Here is a 25,775-nt window from a genome sequence, read left to right as displayed (position 1 = left end):
GGTCCGAGAATATTTTTGGGTGAGTTCTGTAATTTTCTGTGTGTTGATTGGGGCTGGGCAGCCACCGTGTGTGGTGGTCACCGCCCGACTCGGCCGTTGAACGATCAATTTTATGAACCCTGTTTGATTTGTTGAACTGTCTGGTCTTAAACAGGTACCTCGGCGATTAAAAAGTGCAACTGAATTCAACAAATTCAGTTTCAGTTTCTAGCTTAATTAGTGTAACTGTGTAAATTCAGTTTCAGTTCTAGAAAATTTAGTTTCACTTTCTGAAAATTCAGTTTCACCCCAAATTCAGTTCTAGCTTAATTATGTTAATCGGATAGAAATGTGAGTTTTTTAATTGATTTATAAGTATATACAAATTTACTTAATTTATTGATTAAACAGTTTCAGTTCGTGAAACAGTTTCAGTTCTTGAAACAGTTTCAGTTCGTGAAACATGAGTTTTAAATGAACTTTGAATGAAATTATGGTTCTGAAATATGATGAATCAAATTTGCAGGTAGAAACAGATCGAGGCAATGGCGACTGTCGTGTACTCGTCGCGTGTGAGGTGATCGGACGACGTTGTATTGTTGGCTACTCCTCTCATCTCAATGACTTGTTGTATTGTTGGTTTTTTTTTGGATAAGGTTGCTGTGTTCTTTTTAGTGAAACGGAATTCAGTAAAGGTGTAACTGTTTTAGTGAAGTGTAATTGTTTTAGTAAAGGTGTAATTGTTTTTTAATTAAGGTGTAATTGCATTTTAGTCGAGGTGTAATTGTTTTATCACTTAATTCAGTTTCAGTAAGTGAATTCATAACTGAATTCTTCAATTTAGTGTATCTGAAATTCAGTTTCAGTGTAATTGAATTCTTGAAATTCAGTTTCAGTGTAATTGAATTCTTGAAATTCAGTTTCAGTGTAACTGAATTTTTGAAATTCAGTTTCAGTGTAACTGAATTTTTGAAATTCATTTTTAGTGTAATGAAATTCAATTTCAGTGTTTGATTTTAGTTTTAGTGAAATATTGAGTTTTAGCAACAAAAAAAAAAAAAAAAAAAAAAAAAAAAAAAAAAAAAAAACAGTTTCACCAAAATACAGTTACAGTGACGTCAACATGCGTCAGCGCGCGTCAGCATGCGTCAGAAGGGTAATTTAGGATTATAAGTTTTAGGGGGTTTTGAAAGAGTTTATAGATGGGTGGGGGTTTAGACAAATTTTTTTGGTGAGTAGGGTGTTTAAAATTAGGCACTATAATCTTTATTAGGAAAATGCTTAAAATCTCAACTATTTTTCTCAATTTTTGTTTTCCAACATATGTAGTATCATTTTATTTAGAAGAATTTATTTATTTTATTGTTCTTAAGAGTCTAATGTATAAACATTATGTAAGTTAGGAAAAAATAATTAGAAACAAATGTTTAGGACAAATAGCATCTTCCTATCAATTAATAATCTAGCATGTCTAAAGCATTATCCTATATTATAATGCTAAGAAAGCGGTCAATATCAATCCAAAATATTCTAGACTAGGCTAGAACGATTGATGGAAATTATAATTTATGAGAGAGCTTTCAATCAGCTTTGGTAACAATAATTAGCTGATCAATCGCTAACGTCCTTGTTTTTTTTTGAATGAGTGCTGCTGCTTTTTTATCTCAGGATAAGTTTCTTTAGTGTTTTTCTATCTATCTATCAAAAGATGGGGTGATAGTGATACAAGTTTTTTGTTTTTTTTTGGCCACTTAATGATACTAAAGTTTAAATGCCAAAAATGTGCATGAAACCTCGATCACTTTTTCTCTTCCAAATGAATGCCGATACCACATATTATTTTTCACTTTTCAGGCCCCATTTCCAAAATAATATAAAAATAACGACAGCTTCTATCATACAATCGGCTGCACTACATACAGCTAGCTAGATGTATTGGTCCAAAACCATATTCTACAAGAAACTAATTTACCTCTAAAAGCAACTAACGGTCAGGTCTAATCTACATCACATATGCACTATAGTATTTTCCAAATAATGAATGACCCATATTGATCTTGTATAAGATAGTCAATACTTAACAGAAATTAAAATGAGATGCGCCTATATATACATCGTTGATTCATTCTTTTTTAAACTTTTGAAGTTCAATAATTATCCAATAAAATCTCAAAATTAGGGTTGCATGAGATATTGAGATCAATACATTCAAAAGAGCTTCTTTGGTGTAAACAGTAATGTGAACATCCACCACATCCAATGGCAGAAAATTATACCCTATTAGTCCATTGTGTACCCTTAGAAACATCAAAAGGTCCAAAAACGTCCGTATGACTTAGAATTTTCCAAATTTCAATCCTTCATCCCTCAATTTGCAAAGTAGAGTGTACCCATATCTTTCTCTATGTATGTCTCTCCACTAACAACTAGTTTTGATGCAGCTAAACTACTTAATTAGCTTTTGTTCTTTTTCTTTTTTGGTTGACAAGCTAGTTGGTAGTTTGATACACATTGTTCAATCACTTTGTATCAAGCTTTTGATCAAGGTTTAGTAATTTTCATGAGGTACTGAGATGGAAAATTCCATCCCTACTTTTTTGTTAATTCGCAAAGCATAGTGTACTAATATGTTTCAATATGTATATATATATATATATATGTCTATCTCTCCACACGTATGACAAGACTGCACGCGAGAAAGGTTGTAGCAAGAAGATGCCTTTGAAGGTGCTGTGGGGTTTGGAATAAAGAATGCATTACCGTGTTATCGCATTAACATAAAACTCATACAAGTGCTTGAACTATTTATACTCCGAATGTCCCACTACTTTGGATATGGTGGGAGGATTATCATTTGTATTATGAAATAGCAGTAAAAGAAGCACCTTGTTTGACATAAGAAGGGGGAATGAGGATAACTATTTTTCCAGACACATAGCTGTAATGGAAATGACACAACCAAATAACGAAGTTGTATGTACACTACACAGTCCACACTGCTTTATTCTCTTATCTGTTCATTAGTAACAGCACGCGACTTTTCAGATTCCATTTAGATGAGTCGTCAAAGGACAACACACAGACACTCCATATCATATCAAATTCAAGCCCACCAGAAGAAAAAGAACAAAGAAAACAAAGTTCAATACAAACAGAAGCTCTCACCTTCCACCCATAGAAGCTTTCTTTTGAATACTCAATGTCCTATATTCGTATTTGCTAAACCTAATCAAGATGCAGTTCAAAAAGGTTTACAATGAATGAAATAATTAAAAATTAAAAAATTGACCAGATAATAGTAATTGGTAGACGGTCATCAAATAACACGGGCACAATCACCAGCCTCACATATCATAACCGCTGTCTCTTGGTTTAACTGACTTGCCAACTCAGGTTGGAACTTAGGATACTCTTTCCTGACAAATGATGCAGCTTCGGCTGCATGATCAGTATCCACAAGTGCAACACAGCATCCTCTAAATCCAGCACCACTGAACCGTGCTCCAAATACACCAGGAGCCCTTAGAAGGACCTCGCGCAGTTGTATCAGTGGTTCGGAACCTTAACAATCACAACAACAGTTGATGCTAGTATCAAGTATGAGATATAATATTTACCAAAATAAGAGGTTGAAACTGGACGGAATTTTAAGATTGCGCAGATGTCAGAATTTCAACATAATCAAGACAAAACTCATCAAATTTTGGAAATTAAATCGATAATTAAGTAACTGGTAGTAAAATTTGTGTTGAAATGAGCTCAAAGCCAGCAAGGAGAAATCATTGCCAAAATAGCGTAACTCATTTCGAAAGGTGATTGTATATGGAAAGAAAACAAGATAATCAGTTAAATTGCCTGTTAGTACAGACATTGAGAAGTTGCTCAAGTCCAGATACTATCAGAAGCAAATCACTGTGATCCTATGCTTTTATTGTGCAGACAAGAGATCACAGATCAAAAGAAAGAACAGACGTTAATGACATGGTAACTCAATTGAGTGCCCATGCTGCCTAAACAACAAAGATGGAAAACTAGTCTATTTTAACCAGTAATGGACCTGGACTGAACATGAAGCATTTGAATGATCTAATCCTGGTATACCTACTTGCCCCCATGAGATCAAGAATCGGACCAGGTACACTTGAAGAAATGTACTCATATATCAAATTCTTGGCACAAAGAATTTAGTTTATATTACACTTGAAGAAAGATTAATTATATTTTCTTTCTTTAAGTATCCATATATCCCTTAACTTCTCTCTCACCATCAGGTGGCTTCTACATTTTGGTTCTACCAACAAAATAGTAAAAGAAACAGGCAATATAGCCATCACTGGTACTACCTGCAAAACTGTCCTTGTAGAGGTCTATAGGCTTATTGATATTAAAAAGTGAAAATAAGTTTTCATTCTTTTCATCATTTCAATTAAATATCTTTTTTCATTTTTTATTCACCATGATTAGGGAAGATTCAGGAGGATGCTTTGGGAAAACAGACGGTAGCTATGAACAAAGGAAAATAAATCATACCGCATTCATAGTTCTGAATAGAACTTAGGCCAGATTCTGTAATGAGCATTCCAAAATCTTTGAACCTGCCTGAAGCCCAAGCTTCAAGTCCTGAAATAATCACATTATGTTAAGTAGCTAGGAGTAGATAAAGCAAAGAACAAAATAGAAGTTAGAATGACCCGCACTTTTGCAATTTAGATTATTGAGTGTATGTAAATGTTAATACCTCTGATAACCCGCATATTCTCTGAGAAATAATGCTCTGCTCTCTTGGCTAGATTTGGTTCTAATATGTGCTGCAGGAGAAATAGAGATTAAAGATAGAGATTGAGAGAGAGAGAGAGAGAGAGAGAGAGAGAGCATATTGATAAATCACCACGACATAGTAAAATCATAACCGGATACTTAGCTTCATTTACATGTCTAAAGCCATTGAAATGGAATATGGAACAAACATCAATCAAATAACTTCTCAACCATTTAAGTCCATTGACATCATATTTATAAGGAAATTTTTTCTCATGCATGTATTTGTATATCACATTTAAGGCTATTTTGAATATTCTGGTAACGCAAATAAAAATAGATGAGGCAAGAACCACAGCCCTCAAAGAACAAGGAATGCTTTTCTACTTTCCTTGTTTTCTTTGTGTGTCCAGAGGTGGACAGTTCACCAGCCCCAAGAGAACAAAAATATGGGGGGAAAGAACTTTCCCCAGAAGACCTCACTGAAAAAAAAGTAGCATATTCATTTTCTTTTAAGCCTGCAAGTGAACGAGGCACACCACTTGGCATGACTCTTTCATATAACAACATTGAGTAGAAGTATATATGTTGTTCACAAGAGAAAGAAAAGCTAAATATATACAAGGGAAATCTCAACTTATCAAAGAGTATAGGAAATTATTAAAAGAAAAATGCATTCCTGCTTCCAAGTGTAATAGCAATTTTTTACTCCATGACGTTACCATGCACATTACTCATTCACACCCATGAAGAAGCACACTGTTGGTGGTATGCCACGTGGTACATCACATCATGGAGCGAAAGTCTGTAGAAAAATTATGGGGGTGAAGCGTTGCTCTTATTAATAACATAGAAGCTGACAATGGACCATAATAATGACCCATGATCTTATACTACCAAACAACCCCCATCTCGGTGCAAAGTCAGGGTGGAACATACTCAGAGTTGTCTGAATAATAATATCAAATGCTCAAGCATATGAGATTCTGTAAAGAAGTTTGCAAATTGAAGCATCGAGGACACATAAATAGTGAGAAATACCAGGAAGGAAAACACAGATGACCAGAAATTTGAACAAAATTCCGGATATCAAATAAAAGTGAAGAGAATGTATGTTTATGCAGGCCCAAGATGGACAAGACCAAACATCATCACTTAGATGGGAAAATAACACTGGAGAGTATTCACTGTGAAAAATGGATGGCACTCAATGCTGTTGATGGTGGATGTCAAATATTAAAACATTCACACTTGATTGTTTGAACTAACTCAGTCCAAGCAAAACTGCAGATGAAAGTTTTCTGAGGCAAGGCTGCCAACTTCTTTAAATGAAAAGCAATATTTCGAACTATTAGCAACGAAAAGATAGTCCCTAAATGATCACAAAATATCACACTTTATAGTTTATACTAATGACATGTTCCTAACAAGATATAAACATTCTAAAAGCTATGAAAGATGACAATGGCACAAGTGTTTTTAGGCCATACATTGAAGCATGGGTGGAGTTTTCTTGTATTCAGGGGGATGCTTTCACCAATACAAGGGGCTCGTACATTGTTATCCTATTCAACATTGTAAGTCACGAGGATGAGCAGCCACCTACATTACCACCATAACTCTTGAATATGTAAATATCACCATCTCTACTATGAGCCATATCCTTCACATAAGGAATCAGTACCATTTTCAAGGAATTGGTTATCATACATCTAAAATTGATCCAACTCTACACCTTCTGACTAATTTGTAATTCATAACCTGGGTTACATGGACTCTATGCTTCAACTTGGGATGTACCTATCTTGACAGGACATAAAAAGAAAAGGGTATGGCCTATGCTCCAAATACATTGACATGCACATATTATGTATTAATGACTTGTGTGTATGTACATGAACCATAGGAATCTCGTTCGCAAAAACTTTGAACACATTCTCTTACCTTGTGAGCTTGATAAGCTTCTGGCTCAACTGTTTTGTAGGAGGAAAACGAAGTGAATCAATATCATCGCACAAGATCATAGGAATGAATTTTAAACTCGAGAAGTTAAGGAAAAGGTACTAACCATTAGATAGGAGTGGCTCTGCTCCACCACCTCCGGTTGCACTGGTAAAATGAAGAAAAGGCTATGTCAGACTGGATATCAATAGTCTAAACAAGAGGAAGATAAGTTCAATTCAGCATTTAACAATTAATAAGAAAATAACTATGCCTATTTCTTTCTTGCCAGTGCTTGTTCTGTTCAATTTGAATAACATTTTTAGGTTTGTGACTGAGCAGCTTCTTTGGGACAACAGTAACTTAACATGGTATCAGAGCTTGATTGTCTATGAAATGTTTGCTCCAAATGGTACACTGTTTCTGGTAACATCTAATGTCCACATGTAAGGCTCAATTTGGATCTAAAGTGTTGTGTTAGTGTACACGTGAGGGGACATGTTAGTGTGTGTTATGTCAAATTTGACAGGCATTCTTGGGCTTGTACCAATATATACATGCAAGCAGGCTTCCTAGTAACTATTATTTCACCCTTATATGAAAATAACCAGCTTTCTCTTGATTACCATTCCAGACCAATGACAGAACATGAAATTGTCAAAAAGACACAACCCGAGGAGCTAGCAATGGGTGACAATCACAAATGGCAAGTCTAAGTTATCAATTATAGGCTTTATAGCCAAATAAAAAAATAAAAAAATAAAGAGGAAACAGCTTCATGATGAAGCGAAAAAGGAAGCAAATGTCCAATGTTTTCACAAATGGAGCTGGAGAAGGAAAGAGTCAAAGGTCAAATTTTCAATCTGTAACCTCAGCATGATCTATTAAATATTAGAAATTAAAATGTTGTATTCATATATAAATACAATTTTAGGGATTAAATTGAAAATCTAGGTATTCTAAAGGAAAAAAAAATGTACTTTAATGGGAAAAACAAAAGAAGAAGACAAAATCAAGAAAGTCAAGAAGGATACAAGGAAATAAATTTCCCACAAAATTTTGAAACAAAAAAACCATACCCATAATTATTATGGAGTGGTTATCAACATGTTATTTTTCCTACCACATGCACACAAAATAAAATGACTGTCCAAGTAACCAGAGGGACATGGCCTATATGTGCACTGGTTTCCCTAAAATGATTGTCTCTATTAAAATCAACAATAATAATAACAGATAAAATTCCCACACATGATCTAAATCTCTTTAGATTTTACTTCCTCTCCTAGTGAAAGGGCCAGAAAGTATATGCAGATATGCGTAGGTTTTAAACAAACAAAAAAAAAAAAAAGAACGTTAAGAAAACTGGCCGATTTCCTTGAACCATGACTGCTCGCTTGGTTTGAGATTCAACCAACGATTTTTGGAGTGTTCAGCTTTTTACCCCCCTCTCCTCCTGGCGAAAGGACCAGAAAATATCATATGCAGATTTTCTTATTAAACAGTCAAAAAAAAGTTATGAAAATTGGCCAATTTCCTTGAACTGTGACTGCCTCGCTTGGTTTGAGATTCAACTGTCAATTTTTTTAACCCTCCCCCCCCCCCCCCCCCCAAAAAAAAAAAAAGGAAGTACATAAATAAACATATTTAGAGAGAAATGCTTCAACTTTGATTCATGAAATCCTAAAATTATACAAATTGACACACTAAGATTCATTTTGAATGTCAACGGGATTCAATTTTGAGGAATAAATGGGTGATGGCATGGACCCCCCTAACCGGAAAATACAGAAAGGAAAACACCATGGTCTAACTCCTTGAGCTTCAATTAAAATGAAGAAGAGTAAATTTTTTTCTCAGTTACAAGGGAAATGGATCTTACTGCAAAAGAACTGTGGCTGCCTTTTGACACTCTTCAACTCGACGGTTATATCCAGGATTTACAGTCAAAGCCTGCTTCAAGCCTGAAAATGCCAATAATATTTTGTATGCTTTCGGCCACTCAGTCTTGTGGTTCTTTCCCAATTTTGGTGGGTGTATAAGCTTATGTTCTTTAGTCTACATATGCAAACTACATATATCAGACATCATGTTGCTAATAATCAAAACTGGAGCAGAATCCGATATATGTGGTTATAAAAGAAATAGATCGGAGAAATGCATAACCCACATCAGACTGCAATAACTAGTATAGTAAAGTAGTACCTTTAAGAACATATTGCTCAAAATTGAAAGCAATACACTGATAAGGAAAATTTATTATACTTTGAGGTGCAGATAAAATAGAAGGCATGATTTACTGTGTATTTGTAAGACTCTAACTGGGTACAAAAAATCTTTGAATCTTTTAAATGCTACTCTCTCTCTCTCTCTCTCCCCCCTCAATGTTATTGGTAATTTTGGGTTAATGTTTGATACGCTTAGGGTTTTCAGATATATACAGATTAAACCTGTAGCTCTGAATTGATATGCTTAAGGTTTTCATTTATAATACTAAAATTGTTACTAAATTATATAAAATTTACGATGTAATTAGTTTGTCCCACACAAACAACTCTGCCCACAGGATCATAGAAATGCAGCAGCTGGAATGTGAACTTCTTAAGAAGTCACCCCATAGATCAGATGATCCACATACTCGAAGACTCACTTAAGCAATTCATGAAGATGATGATTGGATTATTGTATGCAGAATGAATCAAAGTTAAAAAGCCCAAAACTAAAATGTATGTCCAACATATCAGGAAATAGAATCAGACTCCTGCACTTATAACAAAGTCAATATACAGACTTTGTTTTAAAAAACATGAAATACAGACACATTTTCATACATTACCTTGCAGTTCATGCACAATAGACAACCATAGCTTGAAAGCAATATGGCTGATTGATCCAATATACCATTTCTCAGGCCCCAAAATTCATTTTCAATCAGCCTACAACAACACAGAATTAAAACTATTAAAAGGTATGACACCACATGAAATGTAGAAGAGTGATGTTACCTTAATGTGAGACCTGAATAGCATAAAATAAATAACTATACTGGAACAGGATGGCCAAAAAAGAGACAAGCTGGCAGAATACTGTGTGATAACCGAAAATCAAATAGATTAAAAGGAAAGTTTTACAACTGTTATTATTCTATATATGGGGCAGAATGTTGGGCATTAAAGTAAAAGCAAAAGCAATACATCTGTTATAATATAAACTAGTAGTTGGTCACATCCTAACAATTTAAGCTTGGTAAACCAATAAATTGTCATAGTATCAAGCAAGTTGGTAACAAATTAACCCGTATAAGTTGAATTTCACATGTTGGGCCCTCTAGTAATAGAGAGAGGTCTACATGTGAAGGGGAATGCCAATATAGAAACTAATTGTTGGCCCATGTGTTGGACCCTTAAATGTTAAAGAAACCTACCGATCATACTCAATATTTTCTTCAGGGGACACCGTTAAATTATTTGCAGTTTCCAAAGCCAGTAGGTAAGCTACGCCGACCTGTCAAACATGTAACTGTTAAACTTAATGGGTTGGATTTTACTGAAAGGAAGTCTCAGCAATAAAGAAATGCAAAGCTCCACAAGCTGTACTACAAACAGTCTTCAAATAAATAATTTTTTACCAATAAAAAAAAAAATAAAATAAATAAAAAACCATGCATAGCATTTAAGTAATTCTTGCTTTACAGTTTCACCTCTATTTAAATTGTACACGGATTCCGAGCCACTAAAATTAAGTCTCAACGGATGCAATTATTGTATACAGCAATCCGCATGCCTTCATCTATAAATTTCTGATTATAACCTACCTCCAATTGCCACGAATAATGGTAGCTACTAATGGGTTGTATCATCAACTAAAATTTTACCCTTTAGTATTTGAAAACTGATCCTTTGGGACAAACTTCATGAACACATCTGCAGTTCTGCTTCAAAATTCGTTGCATCTTCATATAATTCTATCACTGTGCAATTGTACGAACAGCAAACTGGTTCATGTGTGTGCTTGTGTTTTTGTTTGTGCCTGAGTCTTTTGACATGGAAGATAAAATCAGTCAACAAAGTTTGATCTCTTGAATCTAAGCCTAATTCACTACTCCCATCAGCCAAAAGAATATATAGAACATATAACTCTTCTTTCTACACTAGTAATTTTTTATTAGAAAAGAGTGAGGTGCAAAACCTAGTCCAGGAGAGGCATACAAGGCAGACCCCTAGTAAATAATACATCTACATCTGTAGATTTTGCAAAGAGTAATAATACATAGTATTTCCTAACACAAAACTTGTATATTATGGCATCTAATGAGGAGGAGATAGATTTTACAAAGAGAAATAATACATAGTATATCCTGACACAAAACTCATATAATGTGGCATCTAAGGTGTAATGAAGAGTTGTTAAGAAAAACGGGGGGGGGGGGGGGGGGGTAATGAGGAGATTCACAAGTGTGTATTAAAATGTAGATGTGACCCAGATTAAAAATATGGATAAATGCATTTCCTAATATGGCAGGAATATCTCAGTTTCCACATAATTCAAGTTACAAATCACCAAAATCTTTCATGTTATATATCATTTTCCTTGTAAAATACAAAAAACATGATAGAAATAAAAAAATTTACCATAAAATCAAGAATTATTAATTGCAATATTCTGATTCTTTTCATTAGAAGGTTTTGCACACGATCATATTTTATTGTCATCATTTAACATAAAAAAACAATCAATGAGGAAGACAAACTTACAGCAGCAGAGGAGCTAAGGCCTGAACTGTCCATACCTTCAGGACCACAAATATATCCTATGATACCCTACAACAAGAGAAACAAATTATCTTAAAAATAACTATTTGATGAAAGGTGGCATAGAATCATCAGACAATATATCATATGCATTCAAAAAATTTCCAAAGAAAAATGCCCAACAAATACTTTTTAGCCAGACACAAATAGGTGTGTCTAAAAAAGTTATAGAAAGGAATACCAAAGGGCATCTTGAGGGGGCAGTTAGGCAATCCCAACTCCCAAGTAGCACGACAGTTAGGTGCTAGAACAAGCTGACCTCCTCCAGAGATCTGTTACATACTTGCTATAAATTTATAATCACATCTTCCAAATGAATGCAAAGCTTTACAACTAGACTTAACCAAGATAAATAAGATTGTAAATCATACATCTGGAGCAAATGAAAATAATGTAGCCCAAAAGCAAAAGTTCATGTATGATCTGCCCAGTGCCTTGATACCCAAATGACATACTTGAGCATCACTCAATTTCAAATCAGTGAACGTAAGCTATGGAATTTGGCCATAGTTATTCTTTTATTATACTAAACCAAAACTATGGTGCAAAAGTGCTTAGTAATGCGTGCATGTCCGAGTAATATTCTTTCGACTCTCTTTGACTCTTGGAAAAAAATAATAAAAGGTTACCATAGACCAATTAAGCAATTATTTTACTAATCAGAAAAAAGTGTGAGGAAGGTCAATAAAGACATATCTCCAACCTGGACAAGATTGTTCTGCCTACTCTGCAATGCATATACGGCTCCTCTTGCATAACTTCCCCAGTCACTTTCTTCATCTATTTTGGAACCATTATTTGCATTGTTCCTAAGGCACTGAACTTCATCAACACTATAAAAACAATAATACATAATCAAGTTCACCAGAAGCCACATGATTAAGCAATGAAATGCAAGTAAAATAATGAGTCAATGACTTACCTTTTGAAGAAAAAATCATACACAGAAAATAGGAACACTCAACAAACATAAGACAGGTTACTATTTTATATCTTACTGAAGAAAATTCCTGTCAACTTCAGTAGATTCTAAAAAGAGAAAAGAGTAAATACAAAAATTATTTACAGTAGTCTGACAAAAGTAATAAATTCTTGGTACAAAGATGCAGCACCATGAAAAGAGCTTTTCTATAATCTTGCTAACTTGTATTGCAATTTCCTTTTAAGTATTCGCTGCTACAGCATAGTGATGAGCTTCTTCCTTTTTTTATCTATTTGCATCTTGAATCCATTCCGTTTTCCTTCATTGAAACCCTAAAGCCCAACTTTTATCCACAACCTTAAGCCTTCAAATAGTCCTTCAAAACCGCCCTTAAATTATAACATTAAATACTACCCACAATTTCCAGCAACCTATTTTTCTACTGCACCTCATGCTTTAAGTATTTAACCTAATCCTGTAAACCGTAATTTAATTTATACACCCTACTAATGCAGGATCTTTAGAATTTAGAACTATAGTTAGGTTTCCTGATGGTTTATTTGATTTGAGATTTAAAGGGATTTAGGAATGGTTACTTTTTAAAAAAGATTGGAGCTTGATGGCTTTTTGTGCTATTGGGATTTAGGAATGCAGTCTTGTACGCATGCGATGATTCAATCACTTCTCTATTTCTAAGATGCAGCATTGGAAATTTGGAAAAGAAACATTTTAGTCATCATGAATTTTGTGCTTAGGAGGTGACCTCCATATCTTGCCTATGTAGATCAAATGATCAACAAGTTACTGTACTTCTTCAGCTATATTGCTTATACTTTTGTTTCTGACAAAAACATCAAACAAACAAGATAACCATTGAGCAAGATTTATAAAAGTTCAAATTATTAAAATATAAAAAGTTGGTTATTTGGCTTGGCAATCTCCATTAGGCATGATATGATGACAATTGCCTTATTGCTTCCTTTGCTATTAATCCAGTGGCATAAACTCCAAATTACATAGGCAGGTTTCTAGATGATGGATATTTTAACTAACTACATCTACTTTAATTCTCTCGATACCGCTGATATATATTGGCGCACTAACTGAAATTTGAAAACATTAGGAGAAGCAAACAGTTATGTGTTTACCAATTTCACCCATCCATATGTACAAATCCTACTTGCAGTACTCAATTTAACTATTTTGCACAAAATTAATATTGAAGCTCAAATATAAAGACATTTTGTAACTAGAATGACAGTAATAGAAATTTAGTAAGCATGGATATGAAACATATTAACAAAAAAATAGATAAAATTAAAAAATACCATGAGAAAGGACCCCACACCTGAACCTAACTTCACCCTTAAACTGTCCTGAACGCAGTATAACCTACAGCAAGAATTCAATAACCCAGCAGGCAGATGTCAATGGAAATAAAGATTAAAACAATTATGAGGAAGCTAACTTTAAAGTTTTAACTCTCATAATTTAGTCGAAAAGTTTCTCTAGTATAATTTTTTGCTCAATGTTTCCAAATTTCCAAAGTATTCACAGGACGTTCCAGATTTCGTTCTTCATGAATCATGACAAACACGATCACAACTCCATATCTGAGCACGAAATCATACATGTGATGATGAGATACTACATGGATCATTCATATTCCGATAGCATTGTTAAGATTTTGTTTTTCCCATGATCAGTAACTATCCAACTGCATATTGGTGCAACAATATGAGATACTTCATGGGTCATTCAACCACCCCATACTCACACAGAGGGGGGGCGAGAGAGAGAGACTTTTATACAGGCAAGCTATCCAAATTTCATTAAAATGCTCCGATACTCGAACAAACTATAGTTAGGATTCCACAATTTATGTAATACAGAAAGGATTTGGGTGTTAGGAATCAAAGAATAGGGTCAAGCTTGGCCAAGATCCCAGAGCCAAGAATGAGTCACATGTGCTGAAACAAATTGAGCTAAACCATTGCAAGCAAAGCAACCAAGTTAGGTGAAAAGCTAGCACCAAACACAACTTAATTTGTAATTCAAACTTCAAATAACTCACTCCACGGTTTAAGGTATGAACTAAACATTTATAGCATCCTAATAATCTGCTGTCAGATCTAAAATATCAGGTTTACAATTTAATAACCTGCTTTTTGCATCAACAGGAAGAAGTAGATTGCAAAGTACCCATTGTTGAGGACCTTCAATATTTTAAATTAATACCCAACCAACAAACCATGGATGCATCAGTAAAGCTCCCAAATTTCTAGAATGAAAGAATGGACAAGCAGATCCAGTAAGGTAGAAGCAGCCCTGGCCAATGTACATCGTAGAGCTAATTGTTCCACATTAGTGCACCTTGTAGGTACATACCCACCAGACGCCAAATTTGTCTAAGGTTTGAGATTGCACAACTGAAATTAAGTTCATTTCCAAAGAATCTATTTCTTTTTAAATGTTACTTTATTCTGATTCATTCAATAACGATAAATATAACTAAAAAACCCAATGAAAAATAAGGCTCTATGCTTTCAAAGGAAATTATATGTTTACCTCAGCCTACTATTACTTGTTGATTAGATTGATGTTTCATAGTAAATACTGTGTAAAATAAAATTAATTGACTAATATTTTTGGACATTCTCACTGGTATTCTAAACTCGCAAGGTTAAAAGACTATATTTTATATTTACCTGAGTGTCACCAGAAGGAACAAAACCAAGAAGTATTCCCTTATTAATTGTCATAGCTGATACAATTCCGCCCTGCAACCATTTCAATAAGTGATCATAACTCTTTAACACATTACCCTAAAAAATATATTCATTAAAACAAAAAATTTTGGTATCTAACAGAAAGCTTGATAGAAATTATAAAATCAACTTATAACATGCACAAGTAAAATGATATGATTCTACGAACAGCAACTTAGTTATCAAAAGGTAATATATGAACAGCGACAAGTCTTAAAAAGCATATAGAAACATAATTCTTTTAAATGAACAACAAATAAAGTTTTAAAATTCTACTAAAAAGGAGATCAATCAAGAGGTCCACATGCTATCAACGAAAGAACCAAGGGCTACCTAAAACTAACCTGATGATCAATATGAGCTCCCAATGGACAAATTCGATAAGGAGAAACTACAACACGAACTTCTTCGATACCTCTCCCAGTCATTTCTGAAACTACCTTTCTAATTCCATTTAACTGCAATATACATACATACATATATGACTAGCATACAATATAATAAATGAGACCCATACAGCATTGCAAAATGATTAAACAGAGGCCAAAAACAATACTTGCAAACAGACCCATAAAGTAAAGTTCCCAAATTAGAGCCAAACTTATTACATAATCTAAAGAATAGAATTCAACCCACATTGAAGACAATTCTAAGGCAACGTCTAATTAGCACTCAGAAACTAGCTCCCCTGCTTTTAAAGAACCAAGGCCAACCCCAACCCAGTTATTTCTTCCGAAAGCAAGAATATGTCAGCTAAACAGTGCTCATGTTAACATCGAATTACAAGTGACTTCAATTCATTAAAACAAGTACCCCATAAACTGGAATGTAGATCAACAATGCACTACCCCATAACCTATTCACAAAGCCAATACGATTGTTACATGAGCAAACCAGAAAAAAAGAACGAAAACCCAAGTAAAAAATATCTGGTTATCATGTAATCCAAAAAATTCAACCCACATTGAAGACAACTCTAAGGCAACCTCAACCCAGTTTAAAGAACCAATGCCAACCCGGTTCTCAAAAACTAGCTCCCCTACTTTTAAAGAACCAATGCCAACCCCAACCCAGTTCTTGCTTCCAGAAGAGCTTGCCCCACCCATGAGTAAATACTTCGTAGTAGCCTCATTAGACCGTACATCTTTCTTGGTATATCCAGATAATAGGTAGGAGCATAAACTGAAACATTCTGGAGTTATGCTACCATTGAAATACAAGTGACTTCAATTCATTCAGAAGAGTACCTGAGCTTCAGTAGGCCAGGACGATTCACCCATCTTCCCAAATGATCTTGCAAATGTCAATCTACTCGACAGTCGATCCTAATGAAAATGCAGCAGCGTTTTATGTTTGAACTTTAACATAAGAGATTTGTGGATCTCAAGTGGGAGAGGTGGTATAAACTTGAAGAAAAATCAATCAATTTCGTTGGGCAATCATAGTCAGTGTAGCGGCACATATGGTTAAAACGTCATATCAAGTTTAATAGAATGGTCGGTCCGGTTTTTTTCAAGTCCAAATAAGTCAATACAATACAAATAATAAAGGGAGTTGATTTTGGCACTCATTTTTCTTCAGTTTGCACTCCTATCTCTTTTTTAATGTATTTTGTATATTTTTTCAAATTTATCTTTTATGATTGTTGAATTTTTATTTTAATTATCTTTTAGTAATGATTATTTTTTCTTATATTCTCTCTTACTTATTAAAAAAATAAAAATAAGTAATTTTCTACCCCCTCGTCGTATCTTCTTTATATTGCATCTTTTTACCTTTTATGCTATTTTTTTTTTTTTTGTGAACCAGTCTTGTACGTGCTTTCAATCATCATTTTATAATTCATTAGAAACATATTTAGCCTGTCATATTTTTTTTTTCGTTTTCTTCATGAGGGTCATAATTTATGTATCTTCTTCTTTTGATGGTGGGTTTTGTGTTATGAAATTAATTGGGGTTTTCAATTAGTCCACTCCCTCATTTTTGGGTCTTTTGACACTGCCAAGAAAAATGTTCCCATGCCAAGCAACCACTACTTATTTGTAGCATATTTGATTTTTTTAAAAATGAATGTCACATGATAGCTTAATAAGAAAGAAAAAAAAATGTACTATATCATGAAGACAGACAGAAGTGTAGAGAATTACATAAGTTTTTATTCCTTTTTTAAAAAGAGTTATAGAAATAGATATATTATTATAACAGTTTTAAAAAATTAAATGTGTAGGATTTAATGTTACATAGGTGACATTCTATAATTAAAAGTCAAAGGGTATATGTGGAAAATAAATAATAAAAATATATACAAACATTTAAAAAAGATAAGAAGGAGTGCAAATGGAGAAAAGATGAGTGCGAAAATCACCTCTCATAATAAAATAGGATAAAAGCTGAAAAATATAAAATAAACCGGTCCACTTTTAACATCTCTCGTCAAGTGTTTAAACCTTTAGGGCGAGCAGCTGTGAGCTTTTAGAACTTGATACAGAACTTCGAACGATGGCTTATAGCTCGCTTGGAATTATCTTTAACCCGCTGTCTATTAGTTTCAACCCATAATTAGGGCATGTTTATTAAACTGGAATCGGAATGAGTAAGAATCAGAATGCAAAGAACCGGAATGAAAAGGAATCGAAATGAATAGGAATCGGAATGAACATGAATCGCAATCAGCCATTCTCATTAACGTGTTTACTAACTATTAGGAATGAGAATGAAAATAAAGTTGATTTCTATAAATGTGTTTACTAACTAATAGGAATCAGAATAAAAATGAGTTTAATTACTAAAATGCCCTTAAACAACATCTATTATATTTTTTAGATGCTATTTATTAATCACAATTTTTTAAATGATAAATATTCATTTTACTACTATTTATATTTCTATCAACTATTTATTAATCCATTATATTTATTAATCACAATTTTAATATTTTTATTTATTAATATACACAATTTTAATATTTTTATTTATTAATCCATTTGTTAACTATTTATATTTACAATTTTAATACTTTTTACAATGTATTTCTATCAACTATTTAATATTCACAATTTTTTTAATCCATTATATTTCTATCAATTTTTTAATCCATTATATTTATTAATCACAATTTTTTAAATGATAAATATTCAAAAAGATGAATATTTATTTAAATATTTATCTTAAATGATAAAATAAAGTATATTTTTTGTTTTTCATAAAAAATGTGGGGGCATTTTTGTGAGACCCCATATCTTTTAGAGATTTATTTTAAATAATTTGAAAATTTATTTGGATTATTTTGGAAATTTATTTGAAAAATAAAAGGTTTTGGATTTATTTTTAAATTTTGTTTTAAATTGGGCTTGACCCAAAAGTTGACTTTTTAAGTTAATAGACTTTCATCTTTGACTTTGGGTATGTTGGATAGGTCTCGAATCCACGAGTTCGTAGACACGAAGCACGCGTAAAACGGAGTTATGGTTTGGGTTTTACGGACGTCCAAAGTGAGGGGCATTTTTGTATTTTCGCGTGGAAAGAATTTTAAAACCCAAAATCATTTTTAAATACATTTCAGCTCTCTCTCTCTCTCTCTCTCTCTCTCTCTCTCTCTCTCCCCACGCCTCTCTCTCTATCTCGCCCCTCACCCTCGCCGCCCCTGCCACTGGCGCGTCCGGTGACGGCTGGGCTAGGTGTTTAGTCGACGGAGCTTGCCTCCCTCTCCTCTCTCTCCCATTAGTCTTCGTTTTTTCGGCTGATCACCCATGCCGAGCCTCCTCGCTGGCGATCTCACTTTTTCAGCCACGACGCGACTCCGGACCACCACAGATGGACTCCCCTCGACGTTCTGAGCCTCCCCATGCCATCCTTTCACGCCAATGATCACCGTACACGGCGGTGCGAAGAGAGAGAAGCTGCGTCTTCTCCAGCTAGTTTCGAGCTTTTCCGGCGACGACGAGACACCGGACCTACTGGGTCCTCCTCCTCTCACCACGACGAGTTCGGCCATGGTTCCCTCTTGCTCCGACGACTTCTCTCAGAGGCGGATCAAGGATTTTGGGCCGCGGCTGCTCCGGCGGATTTCAGCGATTCCGGTGACATTTGGCGTCGACTCAGGTATCAAAATCGATCTCATCGACCTCCTCTCGTTATTAGTTGTCTTGGTTTGAGCTGAAAGTTGATTAATTGAAAAACCCAGGTTTGGGAATCCTCGGCCAACGTGGACTCTGCCGTGTGCAGCGGCGACGACGACTCAAACTTTGTGTATTTGACCTCTTCCCAGCCACTTGAACCTATTAAGGTGAAATTCTAGTCCGATTGTGCATTCTTGTGAATTCTGTAATTTTGGCAGCCACCACGCGTGATGGTCGATTCTCTTTTCGACCAATTTTGTTTGTTGAGAAATTTGGATTTTGTTTGATTGATTGTCTGGTCTTAACAGGTGCACGGGCTCGGGAAATCCTATTCCATATGCCTTTATGCTGCCGGATTTGTTATCCGAGCAAAGGTGCCGTGAAGGGCATTTCGGTCATTTCACGTGGTTAAACAGTGAGTGAAACTTATCGAATTGTAATGTAGAGTACCGTTAGTGAATTGTCTGTTTTGTGTGTTTGATGTTATATGTTAGAGAAGGCTAAGTGTAGGATTTGGATCATGAGAATGAATTGATGAGAATTTGAGGCTAAGGAATTAATTGGGAATTATAGAGTTGCTCTGAGGATAATTGCTGAATTAGAGAAGGAATGCTTATTGTCGAGGTTAATGAATAATGTTTAGGCAATTATTTTACAGAATAATCAAGTTACTTATTAAGGAAGTATTGGTATGATTTGAGTGACAAACAAGTGAAGGATCGTGAGTAGGAATCAACTTCGAAAAAGATTCGGCATAGTTCAGAGTAAACAGTGAGTGAACCTTGTTTTATAAATGTTTTAAGAATAAATTTTCTCACAGCAAGTGTTGATGATGATGCATATGTAGAGGTGAATCCGAGAAGAAATACAAGGGGCATTAATATATTATTAAACAATGAAAGTTATGAGTTAGTTTCGAGAATGTTGTGTTTGAGGTTGTACGAGAATACCTGCATGCCCGTGCATCGATTCGCTTTACACAGGAAGTGGCGAGCCTAGTTACCTGCCTGCTCGTGTATAGATTCGCTCTGCACGAGAAGTGGCGAGCATTCCTACCAGCTCGTGTATAGATTCGCTCTGCATGAGAAGTGGCGAGCATCTTGGCCTGCCCGTGGATTGATTCACTCGGCATGGGAAGTGGCGAGCATACATGCTTGCCCGTGCATCGATTCGCTCTGCACGGGAAGTGGCGAGCTTATCTGCCTGCTCGTGCCTATGCACAGGATGTGACGAGCTTAATTACCTCAGTGTATGACCAGCAGTTCCCCAAGTACTAGTGTGGCATGAGGTTTCAGTTGTGGAGTATTTTGAGATGATTTAAAAATGGATTTGAGAAATGATTTTAAATAGGGGGATTTCAAAGAGCGATGTGAGTGAAATTAGATAGTTGATTTGTTGCTTTGCTTGCGTGTATGCATTTGTTTGTTAGGAATTGGTTTGGCTAGAACTTTGTAAAGTCTAGGCTTGAATCTTTGAAAATAGAAATGAGGATGATTATGCATTGAGATTATGGGTTAGAATGTAAATGGTTGATGTTGAGGTTAATAGTTGACGTTTAGGCATTTGAATTGCCGAATTGATTTATTATTATTGGTGAAATTTGATGTGAATTTGAGGAATTATGTTTATCTTGATGTTTGGATGAGGGTTGATGAAATTGTTATGTGATTGAGTAATTATAGATATTATTGCGGAGATTATTTTTTTTTAGTATAGAAATTGAAAAATTATTGAGGATATTTCTTTAAGTCATTTCACTCATACGAGCTTTCGAGCTTACCGGATTTGTTGTATAACCCGGTACACCATGGATGTGGTGTAGGGTTTGTGTTTTGCAGGTTAAGCAGGCTGAGGAAGCAGTGAGGAGAAGTCGAGGCAGTGGGACCCACTTTGTTTTGTTAAATGTTTTTATACAGAGGTTTTACATAAATGTTTTATTTGAAAGAAATTTATTTATTTATATTTATGTGCATGGCTCATTCTTTGAAAAATGGTTGAAAGGCAGTGTTTCAGTATTTTTATGGGTCCGAGGTTCGAAGCGTTACAATTTTGGACATGAAAATTTCATTATGATTCCCCCTCCCTCATTCCAAACCCCCCTCAGGAATCACATTCCTGATTTTGGTGGGCCCCACATGCATTCTCTTTCCCCTCCAAGTTTAGTAAACAAGGAATTCTTATTCCCAATTGTTAAAGAAACAAGGGGATGTGAATCATTCTTATTCCCAACTGTTAAGTAAACACAGGAATGAGAATGAGAATGATTCCCAAATATTAGTAAACACATGAATGAAAATCATTCACATTCCCCTATTCTCATTCCCTTGAGGTAAACATGCCCTTACGTCAAAGAAATAGTCATTTACATAATTCTTTTTCACATGTTACTTTTGTAATGTTAATACACAACTATAAGAAAATAATACATACAAGTTCAAAAAATACAATTAAAAGTTCAAACTATTGGTAAGTTAAACCACGTCTGCCTTATAACTATCAAAGAGTTACAATGGCCGTTCAAACTCCTAATAAGGAGCATTCGAACCCTGGAGAAAAAATGGTCTAGATAAGCTTATAACATGGGAAAAGTAATTATAAAAAGTGGGTTTATTTATCATTAATAGTGGGTCTCTTTATCGTTATATTTAGAACACTATTACAAACAAACAACCTCGTTTTGGTAGTGGTAGTTCTATGTATGAAGCAGTCAAATTCAAGAGTAGAGAATCTATAACCTAGAAGGGAAAGGAAGAACCCGTCAATATTCGAGAGTCAAAAATCGTTTACATAACATGTGGCTTCCGCATGGTAAATTTTCTTTAGTTAGGATAGTGGTAGTTAAAAAGAAAATAGTGAATTATTGAGGTATTAATGCATTATTTTATAATGGGTAATTCCATTTGTACTCTACATACGCTCTAAACACCCCACCATTTTCTTAAATAGTAAATCTCAATTTTACCCTTTGCATAACATTAAAAAAAAAAAACCCCAAAACACCAAACCCCCCCGTCTCCCTTGGCCCACTGCCAGCAGTAACCCCACGAATGGTAACCAGTAAAGTCGTCGGCTCTTTCTGGGTATTTTCGGTGAATGGCAGACAAAGGGAGGAAAACAGGTTGAGCTAAGGAGATGGGAGGGGAAAATGGGTGGTCAAGGAGGCGACAGAGGTGGGGTTTCTATTGTTGGTGAGTGGGGCAGAGCGAGGTGGGGTGGGGCTCAAGTGAGTGGGTATTGTTGTTGTTTTTTTTTTTCCCTTTCTTTTTTTAATTTGATTTCATGGAAAAATTGGAAGTTTTGGGAATAAAATATGGATGTAAGTAGAGCTGCCCATCGGTCGATTTGGTAATGGGGCTTACCAAAATAAACAATTTTGGTATTTTTCGGTTCGATATTTTTTGGTAAACTTTGGTTTTCAGTTTGATTTCGGTAATTTTGGTATTTAATACTTTGGGTTCATTTTCGGTTTTACTTCAGTTACTTTAGGTTTAGCTTCAGTTTATTTTCAGTATATCTTTAGTTTATTTTCAGTTTAACAATAATAATACTAATTATATACCAATATAAATTGCAATTTAATTAAATATGATACATAACATATAATGTTTGATAGATATATATATATATATATAGAGGAGTACTCTAGAACTAACCAGTTAATTAGTAAGATAATATAACGTTAACTATCATTTTGAGCTCACTACACAATGTAATTTCATGATCTGAACCGTTTATTTTTTAAGCTCTCATTCAAAGATCATCCTTAGAAAAAAAGTAACAAAATCAAAAATCGTTTAGCTAACTATTAGTAAGCTAATTGTGCTCAAGTAAATGGACGAACACAAGTTTTTCAATAAAACATGAAATAATTGTAATGATAATCGAATGGCTACATGATTTCTGATTTGGTTGATTTTTTGTAAGGTTAATCTTTGAATGGAGACCTACAATATGAACAGTTTGAATTATAAAATTATATTGTGTAGTGGACCCAAAATGGTGATTAGTATTATATTATCTCACTAACTAGTTAGTTCTAAATCATTTTTGTATATATATATATATATTAATTTGCACAAGTAGTATTTGTAGTTTAGTATAGTACTAGTATTAATAGAATTAATATTAGTATTTCAAAGAATAAATACTAGCTAGTACAAGTATTTTTTTTTTTTTTAACAAAAGCAAATGTATGAGTCAATTTTTTATAACTTCAATAACATAAAAATTGAGTTATATGAACATATCTCACATTGGTTCGTATGTGTATATATATCTTTTTCAAGATTGTATAGGATTTATTTGAATGTATTTAAATAAATTAGGAAGTTTTAGAGAATGTATAAGTTTGTTCATTGAAAAAAAAAGGGAATGTATAAGTTTAAGATATAAAATCAGTATTTTTTTTATCAAGAATATAGTGTAAATGTAATATTAGCAGTTTTTTTTTTTGTCAAATATATTAGCAGTTAACTACAAGTGCAGTTGTTCTGCTGAAAGCAGTGGATTGATGAATGCGTTTTGTGTTATGGAACACCCTTAAAAGAAGAAGTCTTTTTAGAAACCACTTAAAGAAATAAGAGTTAATTACACTTACATCTCATGAGGTTTATCGTTTTTTCATATACACCCCCTAGGGTTTCAACAATTACACATACACCCCATAAAGTTTCAAAGCTGTTGCATATAACCCCCTCTAGTGAGACAAAAAATGATGAGAAATTATACAAAAAAACATGCTAAAGGGTGAAATTGCCTAATAAGATTACTCAAGGTGTAAGATTCAACCTCAATATAAATATTTTCTTTTTTGTTTATTTATTTTTTTCTCTTGTAAGGGGTTATATGTAATAGATTGAAATCTTAGGGGTGTATGTGTAATTTTTGAAACCCCAGGGGTATATGTGAAAAGACGATAAACCTCAAGGGGTGTAAGTGTAATTAACTCAAGAAATAAATTGGTGAGATAAATATAAAGATTTTTTTTTTTTTGGCAGAAAAATATATAAAGAAATTTGAGTCCACTTAAAGCGTTAAACACCAATATCGAAATTTCAAGTTTATGAAAACAAAAAAAATAAATATCGAAATTAATAAAATAGTAATTACTATGTATTAATTAAAATTTGTGTCCATCTCTTAAGAAAAATTTGACCATCAAAAGGGCAAATTAGTCAAATTCCAAAAACCAAAACACAATCATTCCAAATCACGGACTCCATTCCCATACTCACTCATTCAATTTGCTCCTGATTTCTGCGTCTCTCTCTCTCTCTCTCACAGAAGGCAGAAGCACACAGCGCTCCTCTCTCTCTCTCCAATGGCGACGGCCATGAAAAAGGTAGAGAAGATCCGCCAAATAGTGCGCCTGAAGCAGCTCGTAATGCGCTGGAAGGTCACGAGCCTCCGGCGCCGCCTCTCCCACCACGACAACTCCGACTCGGACCCCGGGTCGACCCGGCGCATTCCCTCCGGGTTCCTCGCGGTCTACGTCGGATCCGAGCGGCTCCGGTTCGTGATCCCTGCCCGGTTCGTGAACCTTCCGGTCTTCGCCGGGCTCCTGAAAAAAGCCGAGGAGGAGTTCGGTTTCGAGTGCAGCGGGGGGCTCGTCCTGCCCTGCGAAGTCGGGTTCTTCAGAGAGATCCTGAGGCTCTTGGAGAGGGACGAGGGCAAATTCGGAAAACTCGCTCTCGACGAGTTCCTGAAGATTTACTCCGAAGTGGGTTTCGATTCTTGCAAGGAATTAGCGTCCAATGTTACTTCTTCTTCGTCTTGCCATGCCTTCACTCCTCTGTTGCAGAAAGCTAGGGTTTGACAGCTCCTTCTTCTTCTTCTTCTTCTCAATAGTACTACTTGTTAGGTTTCTAAAAATATCTAATGCCTTTGGTTTTTTGGGAAAAAGGTTTTAGTTTAGTACTCATTTAGGGGATGGAATTGTATATAGTGGCTCGGAAGCCAATTTGATGCTTTTTTTTAGGGATTTTTGGTTCCAACCATCCTTGAAACCCCATCTTCAAAATTGTAGTAGTACTGCTTTGATGGGCTTCAATGAGATGTAGTTGTTGAACTTCTACCTTTTTTTTTTTTTTTTTTTTTTTGAGGCATCAATTTGTTTCAATGTATTGATGCTGTAGTTGATGATGATGATGATGAAGTCTTAGGAATTGATTTCTAGCAACAAAAATGTTGGGAATTGTTGGAAATTTTAATGATGAATGGTTAGAAATTTTGTGTTCTAATTATTTAGATGCCTTTTACATGTTTAAAGCTTCAATGTTATTTTATGAAAATTGTTATTCACACTCTCAGTTTATAATCTACACACTCCAAGAATGAGTGAACGAAACTTATAGATCATGAATGAGAATAAATAAAATTGCCCATTTACCCTATTTTGATCATTAGCTACCTCAATTCAGTTCACATTTTACAATTTTTTTTTTTTTTTTTTTGGTTTATAAATTTTGATATTGTAGAT

General features: G+C 34.5%; 1 protein-coding gene and 1 pseudogene across 2 annotated transcripts; one reads left to right on the top strand and one right to left on the bottom strand.

The window, feature by feature from the left end:
- Window positions 1–2,866: 2,866 nt before the first annotated feature.
- GALAK (galacturonic acid kinase) lies at window positions 2,867–16,596 on the bottom strand. Of its 2 annotated transcripts, none has more exons than XM_086231728.1 (14): window positions 16,427–16,596; window positions 15,524–15,637; window positions 15,120–15,191; window positions 13,760–13,803; window positions 12,193–12,298; window positions 11,433–11,498; window positions 10,103–10,182; window positions 9,515–9,614; window positions 8,561–8,736; window positions 6,806–6,846; window positions 6,682–6,710; window positions 4,718–4,787; window positions 4,510–4,599; window positions 2,867–3,540 (listed from the first exon to the last, which is right to left on the bottom strand). In XM_086231728.1, exons 1-14 carry the CDS (start codon window positions 16,457–16,459, stop codon window positions 3,296–3,298), a joined length of 1,266 nt encoding a protein of 421 aa, XP_086087854.1. In that variant the 5' UTR covers window positions 16,460–16,596; the 3' UTR covers window positions 2,867–3,295. The 2 variants fall into 2 exon arrangements, with proteins under 2 accessions (XP_086087854.1, XP_086087853.1); XM_086231727.1 differs by having other exon boundaries at window positions 2,869–3,540; window positions 12,193–12,322.
- A 7,970-nt stretch (window positions 16,597–24,566) lies between these two features.
- LOC147293618 (protein SMALL AUXIN UP-REGULATED RNA 51 pseudogene) lies at window positions 24,567–25,380 on the top strand (annotated as a pseudogene).
- The last annotated feature ends 395 nt before the right edge of the window (window positions 25,381–25,775 follow it).

Source organism: Dryas octopetala, chromosome 2 (assembly GCF_963921425.1).
Source record: "Dryas octopetala chromosome 2, drDryOcto1.1, whole genome shotgun sequence".
Classification (NCBI taxonomy): Eukaryota; Viridiplantae; Streptophyta; class Magnoliopsida; order Rosales; family Rosaceae; genus Dryas; species Dryas octopetala.
The sequence above is the reverse complement of the archived record's forward strand: the minus strand, read 5'-3'. Positions and strand labels throughout refer to the sequence as shown.

Bases quoted from the DNA above. Each gene is read 5' to 3' on its own strand.
- GALAK (XM_086231727.1), bottom strand. From the start codon at position 16,459: ATGGGTGAATCGTCCTGGCCTACTGAAGCTCAG. The intron at 12,323-13,759 runs GTGTGGGGTCCT...TTGTTTTTATAG, and splicing joins AAGGGTGAAGTTAGGTTCAG to TGTTGATGAAGTTCAGTGCC. The intron at 4,788-6,681 runs GTAAGAGAATGT...TTTCTCCTGCAG, and splicing joins AAGCTTATCAAGCTCACAAG to CACATATTAGAACCAAATCT.